This window comes from Ctenopharyngodon idella, chromosome 9 (assembly GCF_019924925.1).
Source record: "Ctenopharyngodon idella isolate HZGC_01 chromosome 9, HZGC01, whole genome shotgun sequence".
Lineage (NCBI taxonomy): Eukaryota > Metazoa > Chordata > Actinopteri > Cypriniformes > Xenocyprididae > Ctenopharyngodon > Ctenopharyngodon idella.
In genome coordinates, this window is record NC_067228.1 from 3246781 (window position 1) to 3258824 (window position 12044).

At 36.9% G+C, this 12044-nt stretch overlaps 1 protein-coding gene across 1 annotated transcript in view; it reads right to left on the bottom strand.

Moving 5' to 3' along the window:
* LOC127518531 (potassium voltage-gated channel subfamily H member 7-like) overlaps nucleotides 1-12044 on the bottom strand; it is a 107997-nt gene that overhangs the window by 24100 nt on the left and 71853 nt on the right. The window contains exons 7-10 of the mRNA XM_051905328.1: nucleotides 8007-8406; nucleotides 6472-6671; nucleotides 5199-5201; nucleotides 3397-3649 (exon numbers count right to left, since the gene is read on the bottom strand). Coding sequence (XP_051761288.1) covers nucleotides 3397-3649; nucleotides 5199-5201; nucleotides 6472-6671; nucleotides 8007-8406 — 856 coding nt within the window. The remainder of the gene's footprint in view (nucleotides 1-3396; nucleotides 3650-5198; nucleotides 5202-6471; nucleotides 6672-8006; nucleotides 8407-12044) is intronic.

The following is a 12044-nucleotide window of genomic DNA, read 5'->3' on the forward strand; positions in this document are numbered from 1 at the left end:
TGTATTCCTGTGATCAAAGCTGAATTTTCAGCATCATTACTGCAGTCTTCAGTGTCACATGATCCTTCAGAAATCATTCTGATATGCTGATTTGCTGCGCAAGAAAAATTAGGGGTTTAAGCGCGTAGCACTGAAACCCTATCGTAATTGATAAAATTTCCAAGGTTCAGCATTCTCCCCTAAAAGTGATCGGGCAGACCAAACCGTAAGTCGTAGAGACTTGAAACTTTGAGGGCTGGTAGCACTCATACCATCTACAACGTCACCAAGGCTCGCCCCGATCGGTCTGATGGGGGTGCTACAGCGGTGAAAAGTATGAAATGGCTCGTAACTCCTGAACCGTTAGGCGTAGGCTCAAGTGTTTTATATCGTTGGAACCCTTGGCTCAAGACGGACAAAATGCAATGTGGATTCGCTTGTCATTCTGGGTGAAATTTTCAGGTATTTTGGATTCTACTTTTGTGAAGTAGTCTTCGTTTCGTCTGATTGTCAATAATTATCAAAAAAAGTGGAAATTCTGATTCACGTTCCTCAAGGGTCGCCAAAACGTTCAAAGTGGGTGGAGACACTTTTACTTAAATGGCTATAACTTGTGAATGGAATGAGATATATTCACCAAACTTGGCACACCTATGTAAGAGCTCAATCTTTGGTCACAGTAAAAAGGACGCGGTGACTGGCCATTTGGTGGCGCTATAACAGCAAAAAGACATGAAAATGGATATAACTACCGATCGACTTGAAAATTGGCATGCAGTGTCTTTGTCCGAGGTGCCATGACTGTCTATGAGGCCATTGGCATATCTCGAAAAACATCGGCCAGTGAATTTTGAGCAGCTATCAGACAAGATTAATGGAGGCCAGTTTGAACGAAACTCGCTGGGCATGTTCACCTCTGTAATCAATTGGTGTTTCACAAATACACACAATATTCATATCATTTGATAGATCTTTTCATACTGGAAAAACTTTGCCTCAAGAACTGCTGCTGTCAATCAAATCGTTCATTAAATATTCATGATTATGTAATAAACCTACTTTTGCAAACTATTCCCAATCGGAACCAAACCAGTGCAGTTCTCTGGACTCTACAGGTCAATAATTATCAAAAAAAAAATTTTTTTTGAACTTTACCCTTTGGATAGCTATAACAGGGTAATTTAGAAAAGGGGTGTGGCAATATACACTCAAAAGCCTATAAATCCTATAAGAGCACATGTGACATAAGACTAAAAAAGCATGCCTAATTTTTGAAGATAGGACCATAGGTGGCGCTATAATTTAAAAGCGATGAAAACCATGTTTCCTATGGTAAACTGCCTGTATTGGCTGTAAATGGTCTATGATTGAGATGGTTAAAGGCTTGCTAAATGAAACAATACCCTTTTACACATGTGCTTAAAGTGCTTGAACCCCGATAGTTGCTGCTCTCAGCGATATTTCTTATTATTATCAATGTTGAAAACAGTTGTGCCACTTCATATTTTTGTGGAAACAGTGATACATTTTCCATGATTCTTTGATCAATTTAATACATTATTGCTGAATAAAAGTATTAATTTCTTATATAAAAACCTTTGAACGGTAGTGCATATATGTGTGCATCTCATGTGTTTTAATTAAATTGTATAACTCTATATCAGCCATCATCTAGTTATCAATATTAGCATCTGCCATTAAAAAAAATAACTCATTTGTCAACCACTACTAATCTAGTATTCCATTCAGACAGGATCTACAGTTATTTCCCTTTGTTCTTTCCCTCACACCTTCTCTAATGTGCACTTGCATTCTATAGGCCGTTAGCTATAAAAAGCCCAGTGCAGCTCTCTCTCTCTCTCTCTCCTGTGCTTTGAAGATGCCAAACACAGCTAGCAGGATCCACTTAATAGAAATGTCAGAAGCCTCTTCTTATCAGACACGGTTCCAGGCACAGAATGGAACACAATGCAAAAACCCTGAAAAGGAAAGACAGGCTTGTTTCGAGAATATGCTCATCTGTTTGACATTTTCTGAGAGAACAATAATGGATACGTTTCACTCTGCCTTTTGATTTGGAGACAGAGCAAACTGCACCCTGGGCACCTGGGCTCTCTGCTGCTGTGTTTAAGCATGTAAGGACAATGGCACATCTACCCACTGGGAGATACAGCGTGTGCCTTCTCTCGCTCTCGTTGCTAACCGCCACGTCGGTAAACAACATGCCTAGGCAGAAAGTCCTCCACAGGACGCGGCTGTGACGCGGTAATATCTGCAGGCCGCTTTTAGCAAGCGCACACACAACTCAAGATACTAAACATTCAGCAGCCATCGATCACAAGAGCACAGTGAGAAATAATGAGACAATGAAATATATTCTTATGCAAGACTTTAAAAATAGTCTACCTCTGATTAAAATAGTCATTTATAAGTAAAAAAGTGATTTCTTAATTAAATATCTAGAGCAGGGATATTCAATTAAAGCTCCAAGAGGTCTAATCTCAAAATTTCCTTCTAACTAACATTCAAAAGTTTGGGGGTCAGTAAGTTTTTTTTTTTTGTAAAGAAATTAATGCTTTTATTCAGCAATTATGCATTAAATTAATCAATAGCGACAGTAAAGCATTTATAATGTTCTAAAAGATTTTAAAAGTGCAATGTAGTGTTTTCAAAAATATAGATTTTTCGATACATATCGATACTGAAATACGCTTCCAATACTCATTTTCCGCAGAATAGCTACACAATACCAGCTGCTCTTTCTCTCTCTCTCATCTCTCCGACAGCGAGTTGACACACAAACCCGCCTCCCCTCACTCACTCGTTTCATTTGCTCCAGAGGAATATTGTTGGTGTTACAGGGCTTGAATTTTGCCGTGGGATTGCACGTATTGCACATAATTTAACTTATTGCCGCAGATTTTGTTCTCACACTCAAAGTGCGGCACATAAAGCCGTCTCTCGGTACTAAACTGAGTTCTTTTTCACTGCTTATTGTGCTTAAACAGTCAAATACACACAAAATAATGTCAAAATGCCGGTCTTTTTGAGTATTCATGTAAACACAGTCAGTTATGTTTTAAGTGAATGTAAACAGTTGAGAAAGAAAACGCATGTATAACAGTATAATGGATCCGTGCGTCAGGTCTTAAAGTGACAGCAGCCTAATATACCTGCTGCCAAATTATGAGATAATATTAAAAAATATCTATATGGCAGTTTTTCCCCCATGGTATCAGTCAAAATTGTGGCCAGTGAAAATGCTGAGTGGCTAGTAACTTTGGAAAACGACTAGCCACAGTGGCTGGTGAGCAAAAAAGTTAATGTCAGACCCTGGTTGTATATGTGTGTGTGTGTGTGTGTGTGTGTGTGTTTGTGTGTGTGTGCATATATTAAAACAAGCTTGTGAGCTCTTACCCAGAATGGCCACCACTATGTCGTCCTTAAGAATCTCAATGGATCCTCGAGACAGGAAGTAGAGTGCGGTGAGAACATCTCCGCAGTGCACGAGTGTGTCTCCTGGAGGAGCATGGGTGGTTTTGAAGCGCATGGCGAGAGCACGCAGGCATCCTTGAGTCGCACCTTTGAATGCCTTACATCCCTGAAGGAGACTGTCGTTCAGATGGAGACAGATATCTGCCTGCAAACACTCAGGGAACCCTTTTAAGACCTGCAGAGAGACGTGAGAATTACTCTATCAGGTCCATCACTGAAGATTAAAGGAAGTACATTAGTGTAGACATTATCTATAATTACACTGTTAGTTATTCTGTGGTGTTATAGGCTCTGTTCCAACACAGTAATGTACACTCGCAGCATCCTGACTGAAACTGATTTCAGAGAACTGCTGTTTTGCACTGACAATTCAGCACTCTAATAATAATAATAATAATAACACTCACAAATGTTAAGTACAGTTTTTAACAAAACTGAACAGAAATTACTGTTCTAAAGTTTGGGGTCGGTAAGATTGGGCTGCATTTATCTGATCAAAAGTAAAAACATTAATATTTTGAAATACTGAATGTGATACAACCTTCAAGATGGGAGCGTTTCTATGATGCCTTAAAGTGACAGTTCTCTAGATTTTGGAACAGAGTCCTGGTGTTGAGATTTTTTTCCACTGCTAATGAAATTATTTTGCATTATGATGTTTCTGCCAAAGTATTCATACAGCTAAAGTGGTGAGAAAGAGACAGATTAATGATGCAAGTGCCAACTACTGTGCTCATATTAGCAGTCCAATCATAAATTAAAAGAGATGAAATAATGAGGGTTCAATAATGGCCAACAGAAATGATTCAGTTTCTTAGCAACATGCAGACTTGCTTTAACAAGAGCAACTTTTAATCTCCAAGTCTCATCTAAAGCAGAATGGCTACCATAGATCCCCATCTAATATATGCTAATTCATGCTAGCATGGAATATGCAAGGGCTGGGCAATATATTCAATATTTGCAATATATTGACAGTGATTTTGCTGGAAAAATATAGCATTTTGATGCACTTTTTATTTGGTCATTGTTTTTTTGTTTTTTCATTTATTTATTTGCTTTCTTAAAGACAGTATCACAAGAATAAATACATATTTATCAAAATGCTGAAAAATACTATATATATATATTGGGGCTGTTTTTGTAATGCTACTTTTTGTAATTTGCTTTTCTCATTTAATGCAATAATGACTTTAAATTATCTTTTGGGGTTAATTTCTTAGCCGAATTTGATGGGCAATTAAATTGTGATTAATTAATCGGCACATCATGTAATTATTTCGATTACAAATTTTGTTATCAAATTGCTTGACAGCCCTAATATATATCCCCCAGCCCAAAAATACATATTTTTTGAAATTGTGATGATTTCGATGCACTTTTTATTTGATTATTATTATCACTATTATTATTTGTTTTTTTTAAAGACTGTATCACAAGAAAAAAAAAAAAAAATAGGATATATGCATCAATTGGTTGCAAAAAAGATGTCTAAAATAAGTACCATCATAAATACTGCCTAGCCCAAAACTAATTTTTGAAAACATGCATTTCCTGCTAGAAGACCTTGAAAGAGAGTGTTAAATATGAAGGAGAGTTTCTGCACTGTGTGACTGAGATGAGCATCAGTACAGTATGTCCAGAACAGAGTGAAGGTTGATGTGAATGAGAGAGACTAAGAGCTAAGACATGAATGAAGATGAGTCCTGCGTTTATATAAATACCTCCTGCTCTTCCCAGGGTGACGAGGTCAGTCCATTTCATACGAGGCAGACATGGAGAGAGACAAGTGTTGCTTTCAGTACATAAACACACATTTATATTGTGATAACATGTTCAAATAGCATTTCAGAGATCATTTATAGGAATAGTTCAGCCAAAAATGAAAAGTCTGCCATTATTTACTCTCGATATTTAGTCACCCTTATATTCCAAACACCTATTATTTTCTTCTTTTTTTGTGGATCACAAAATGAGAACTTTATTTCTGCTCTTTCCATACATTACTATGGAAGCTTGTTTCTGCCATGAAATAAAAAAGATAATTGCAAATTTTTATCTCACAATTCTGACTTTTTTTTCTCAGAATTGCAAGATATAAAGTCAGAATTGAGTGTTATAAAGTCAGAATTGCATGATATAAAGTCAGAATTGCATGATATAAACACAATTGTGAGAAAAAAAGTCAGTCCCCCCTCACAACTGGACATTATAACACGCAATTGCAAGTTTATATCCAGCAATTCTGACTCTTTTTTTTTTTCAAAATCCTTACGTTTTTCTCAGAATTGTGAGTTTACTTTATAAGACGCAATTGCGAGTTTATATCATGCAATTCTGACTTTATAACTCAGAATTGTGTTTATATATTGCAGTTCTGAGGAAAAAAAGTCAGAATTGCAAAGAAATAAAGTCAGAATTGCGACTTTGTTCTGACAATTCTGACTTTATATCTTGCAATTCTGACTTTATATCACGTAATTCTGAGAAAAAAAGTCAGAATTGTGAGACAAAAAGACACAATTACCTCTTTAAAAAAATGTATTAAGTTGCAGAAACAAGCTTCCATACATTACAGTTCATTTTCAGTGAATAACAACTTTAATTTTGGTCTTTTCCTGAAGGAAAACAGCGCATGAGTTGTACTGTATGAACTAATTTTATTATTCTCTTAAGGTGCTTTTTCGTCTGTTTTAGAGCTTGACAGATGTGGTCACCATGAACTGTTATTGTATGTAAAAGTTTCTGCATACAATACGTTCGGAAGATGTGTGTCGCGTTCTATAACGGTCTGACTGGAAACAAAGCCGTCGTGAAGCCAAACCCCCTCATGGAAGAAGAATCCCAGTCGTGTTTACAACTGTGACTGTGACTTAACAGGATCAACTAAATGCTGACGATCCTATCTTAATGAAGCGCCAATTTAAATTTAATAAAGATTTGAAAACATCATGGCTAAAATGGTTGAATAACTAGACCTGGATGCATCAAACGCACCATGTTCAAGTCGATGCCGTTGGTGTAGGTCCACGAGTGTTGGAAGTACTCCTCCAGTCTCTGCCTGAGTGGGTTCGGGATCTGGTGGAAACGGATGAACTCTTTCACACGGAGCATCTGCATGTGGTAGCGAGCCGTTCCGGAATACAGCCTCTGGATGATGGCAGAAACGTTCCCAAAAATGCTGGCATACATCAAAGCTGGAGAAGACAGGACAAGGTCACACAGGTGAGATTGAAAATGCAAGGTACATTTTGTCTGAGGAGGCCAATTCAGATCAAATATATAGTGCCTTCAATGCCCTGTAGATGGCGATATTACTTCTTTTGTAGCAGAAATAAACTGCTGCAGAAAAAGTTAGGTGCTATGCAAAATGTAATGAGTAAATGTATTGGAGTAAAGATACATACTTTTTCAAAAACTTAGTCAAATAGAGAGTAAAAGTTGCTAATACCCTTGATACTCAAAGTACAAAGTAGCCAAAATGATACTTAAAGGGATAGTTCACCCAAAAATGAAAATTCTGTCATCATTTACTCACCCTCAAGTTGTTACAAACCTGTAAGAGTTTCTTACTTCTGCTGAACACAAAAGAAGATATTTTGAAGAATGTCGGTAACCAAAGATTTTTATTTAAGAACATGGTAACCAAACAGTTGATGGACCCCACTGACTTCCATACTATGGAAAAATAAAAATACTATGAGGTCCATCAACTGTTTGGTTACCGTGTTCTTAAAAATAAAAATCTTTTGTGTTCAGCAGAAGAAAGAAATTCATACATGTTTGGAACAACTTGAGGCTGAGTAAATGACAGAATTTTTATTATTATTATTATTATTTTTTTTTTTTTGAGTGAACTATTCCTTTAAGTACAGTAACTAATTACTAATTCACTCAAATACTTTACACCACTGTCTGTTCCTGAGTGCAGTTTTACTGTAAATGTATATGCTAAAATATATTTTTGTCAACATTTATCAGTACACTAGCTGGGCTAAAGACTAACAGACATGGATTAAAGATGATGTCATGTGGTCATGAAAAGACAATAAAACATATTGATTTGAAAAAGTCAGCATTGTTTCCAAGTATAAGAATTCATCTGCTAGATTGAAACGGAGATTAAATATATCAGTATGAATAGTTTACAGTTGCCTGAGTCATTTCAAATTCATTACAGCCATCTCAGGACATGCACTACAAATGAATATTGAAGAATATTAATTTAAAAAAAAATTCTTGTACCTTGATAAAAAAAATAAAAATAAAAAAAACCATTTAAACGGTTGTGTACATATTGCTTTCACTATTTAAAGGAATATTTCACCAAAACATAAAACTTTTATCATTATTCAGTCACCATAATTGTTTTATTTATTCCATGGAAACTTTCTCCCTTTGTGTTTCTCAGGAAAATAACAACATCCGGGTTTGGGACGTCATGAGGATGAGTAAATGATGACAGAATTTTCAGTTGTGGAACGACCAATCCCTTTAAGCTATTTGCGCACATGCATGTTTTTCAGACTTACATCCAATGAGCATGACGCAGATGGAGAAGATCTTCTCCGAGTTGGTGTTTGGGGACACGTTTCCAAAGCCCACGCTGGTCAGCGAGCTGAATGTGAAGTACAGTGCAGTGACGTATTTATCCTTTATGGTCGGCCCAGAGCTGGGGTCACTAGTGTTTATTCTCTTCCCAATGGACACCTCGAGATTGTCAAGCCAGCCGATCTTATGGTCCAGGTACGGTTTCTCCATATTTCCAATGGCGTACCAGATACAGGCGAGCCAATGGGCAATCAGAGCAAAAATACACATAAGGAGCATGAGAACTGCTGCGCCGTATTCAGAGTAACGGTCTAGCTTCCTGGCAACACGAACCAGTCGGAGGAGTCGCGCTGTCTTCAACAGGCCAATGAGAGTGGTTGTCTTGGGAAGAAGAGTAAAGGTGCTCATTAGTTAACCAAGAAAGATAGGAAAATACTCATTTGAGTATTTTTGGTTACTCAAATGAGTCTGCCAACTCTAGTGATCTGTGTCATATGATGCTTTTTATTGTTTTCCTATTCCTTGAGTGTGTAATGTATCTGTTTGTACATGTGTAAGGTCTGCAAAGTTACAAAGCTCATAGTCTCCCACAAAGGGATTTATTCTATCTAACAGAGAACACTGATACTGCCTAAAATGCCTCAATCGAAGTCCAGATATTACTTCCTCAAACATCCATGTCACAATGTGAAATATTAGCATAATGCCTGCTCAAAGGCATATGCATAAGAAAGAAGGACTTCAGTGAACTGTAGTGTTGTCATGTCACAGAGACACGGATGTGAAAGCAAAACCGATTTGTTTGGCTTTCTGAAAACTATGGAAGCTTGTTTCTGCCATGGTAATTGCAACTTATTATCTCACAATTCTGACTCTTTTTTTCTCGCAATTGTGGGTTTATATCTAGCAATTCTGAGAAAAAAAAATGTCAGAATTGTGAGATGTAAACTCAGAATTGCATGATAAAACTTACAATTGCGAAGAAAAAGTTTATAACACGCAATTCTGACTTTAAATCTTGCAATTCTGAAGAAAAAGTCAGAATTGTGAGACAAAATGTCGCAATTACCTTTTTAATTTTTTTTTTAGTGGCGAAAACAAGCTTGCATAGAAAACAGATGAAATTGGGAATCAGAGGTTAAGATTTATTTATAAAGCTGTTCCTGAGCAGTACAACCCAAAAGTTTGCTTGTGCATAGTGTACTTTACAGAGGACAGCTTCCTGAACCTGGGAGATTACAACGCTATACACAAATACTACTAACCACTGTGAAATGATCTGCTCAAGTCTTGCTTGCAAAGTTGGTTCCGATCGATTGGCTTGATTTTCAGAATCTGACTCAGGCTCGAACTGATATGGTGAAACTGACGAGATTATTAATTGTGTTTACAATTGCTTAAAGCTGAAGCTGAAGCTTGTGATTATGGTAAGGGGTGTTACATTTCTGACACACTCTTGAGGTGTTTGGCCAATCACAACGCACTGGGTCAGCTGGCCAATCAGAGCACTCTGAGCTTTCCGCAAGGAGGGGCTTTGTAGAAATCAGAGCATTTTACAATGTACAGTATGTGAAAAATGTGTTTTTTCAATATTAAAGCATGTTAACCTACTCTACACCTAATATTCAAAATAATGAACTTTTAAAATAGCATCATATGACCCCAAAACAAATAATGTCCAAGAGAATACTGTAGGTATGACCCGTTAAACGACCCAATACTCTAATAAGCGTAAAAATACATACAGTAGTAACACATCCCCCGAAAGAAAATTTTACAATTTAAAGTTAAATTCATCAATCTGGTGCACTTTGGGAGTTCAAAATTAAGAGCTCCAACCCATGTTTAGTGTGCAAATTAAAAAAAGAAGTTTCACAAGTATATTATTTTATGCTACAGTAGGCAAATTAGAATACTAATTTCTACACTTGCAAAAAATAAAGCCTTAATTTTGGCGGAAAACTGGTTTACAACTGGGTTTTACAAATTACAAATCTAGTGAAATGCTGTGATCATCTTCCTACAAAAATGTTGGGAATTAGGCGAATGTGAAAATGTACAACTGGTGCCCGCTACATTCCCAAATGCACGCTAAAGGTCCTTGCACAAGGCTTAAGCTAGTCCTAGACTAAAGTGTATGTTTGAGCTGTTTTAACTGAAAGCAACTTGATCTGACATATCTTAAAATATGTCAGTGCCATCGTTTTGTCTCAAAATGCACAACAGTAATGTTTTTGTTTTCTATGTTTATAAAAGCTACTTAAATATCCTAATTGAACTAAGGCCTAATCCTGGTTTAGGCTAAGCCCTGTCTGTGAAACCGGGCCTTTATGTTATTATGAGAAGTTTAAATATATTTTCAATTCATTATAAAACTGTGGCGGGACAGATTAGACTATTGCGGGCCACCACAGTCTAGTTTAATGAATGGGAAACACTGGTATTGGGCAACATGCTTAACTTAAACTTCAAACCATACTGAAATCAGTTGTGATTTTAATATCCCATGCACTCTGTGTAATTTAAATAACACTTGGAATTGAAGAGTTTTCCAAATCAGTCGCTTATTCCTGCATATGTAGTCAGCTCATGAGGTTTTGGAACAGAGCCGTGAGCTTTTATAGCTTTAATTATCCACAGTTAACTGTATTAGAAGAGCCGGAACACATTGTGGTCTAATACACCCAAAGCTCATAACAGGGTGCTACTGTAATGTCTGCACACACTAATTAATATTTTGATAATCCTGTTTAATTTTAGTCCATTACACACTGCTGCACCAACACCAGAGATCCATCTCATCAAAATTTCGCACCATGAGGATAAAATAAACACCCAACATGAGAGACCTGGGTAATGAATTTCAGCATCCACACTTCTCGTCCAGCTCTCGGTAAACAGTGCATAACCAAGCTGAGCAGAAAAGAGATAAATCCTCATTTGCAGGTGAAATCTGTTCAATAGATAGAGACACGGGAGAAAGGTCCCTGAGAGCTGACAGCGGGCACTGTCTCATCCGAAACGACTCCTTCAGCAACATCACTCGTCCCCCGGTGGGAGATCATTTGTTTAGCTGGCAATTATACGGTGGCCTCACAAAGCGAGGTTAGGACCCGCACGGGTATTTTTAGAATATGTCTTAACGGATGCGTCTGACAGCAATGCTTAGCATGCATACGAGCGCTGACAGTGTGTTAGCGAGCTTGTGGAGTGAAGCACGTGGGGTTTTTTTGTACTCTCACGTTGAGAAGTGCTGAATCTGTCATGAGCGGCCCATTAAAAACTCATTAGTAGATCCTGTTCACAGCAAATCAAGTTTTTGAGTTATAGCTGGACATGCTGATAAGACGGATGCTCAATTATACCGATTGTTCATCAAGTCTGACCTCACATGATTGGCCTATATTTTAAATTCCACTGTTTAACTAGACAATTAAAGTTTGAAGACTTTGATGGTTTGAACAAAGCCTTGTCTGAAAGTTTAAATCAACTGAGTGAAACCTTATACTCAAGGTTTTAATAGTCAGAGAAAGTCAATAAAATATGTTTTAGCACAATGCTAGCATGTTTTAACATGTTAGCATGATTTAGCATGTTACTATCATGATTTAGCAGACTGCTACCATGTTTTAAACATGTATTAATATTGATAACATGATGTAGCACCCTGCTAGCATGTTCCTAACATGTTTTAACATTATGATAACATGTTTCTAGCATGTTTTAACGTTGCTAACATTTTTCTATCATGACTTAGCACAACGTTAACATATTTCTAACATGTACTGTACATGTTTTAGCACATTGCTAGCATGATTTAGCATTTTATTAGCATGTTTCAACACTGATAGAATTCTTTAGCATGATGCTAGCATGTTTAAGCATCTTGGCTGTGTGAAATATAGTGTGGAAACCATGCCTTTAATAATTTTAAGGTATATTTTTCACCAAATATTTTGAATCTACTTGACTACACTGATTGTTTGGTTATGAAAAAATGAGACATTTGGATTCCTGTG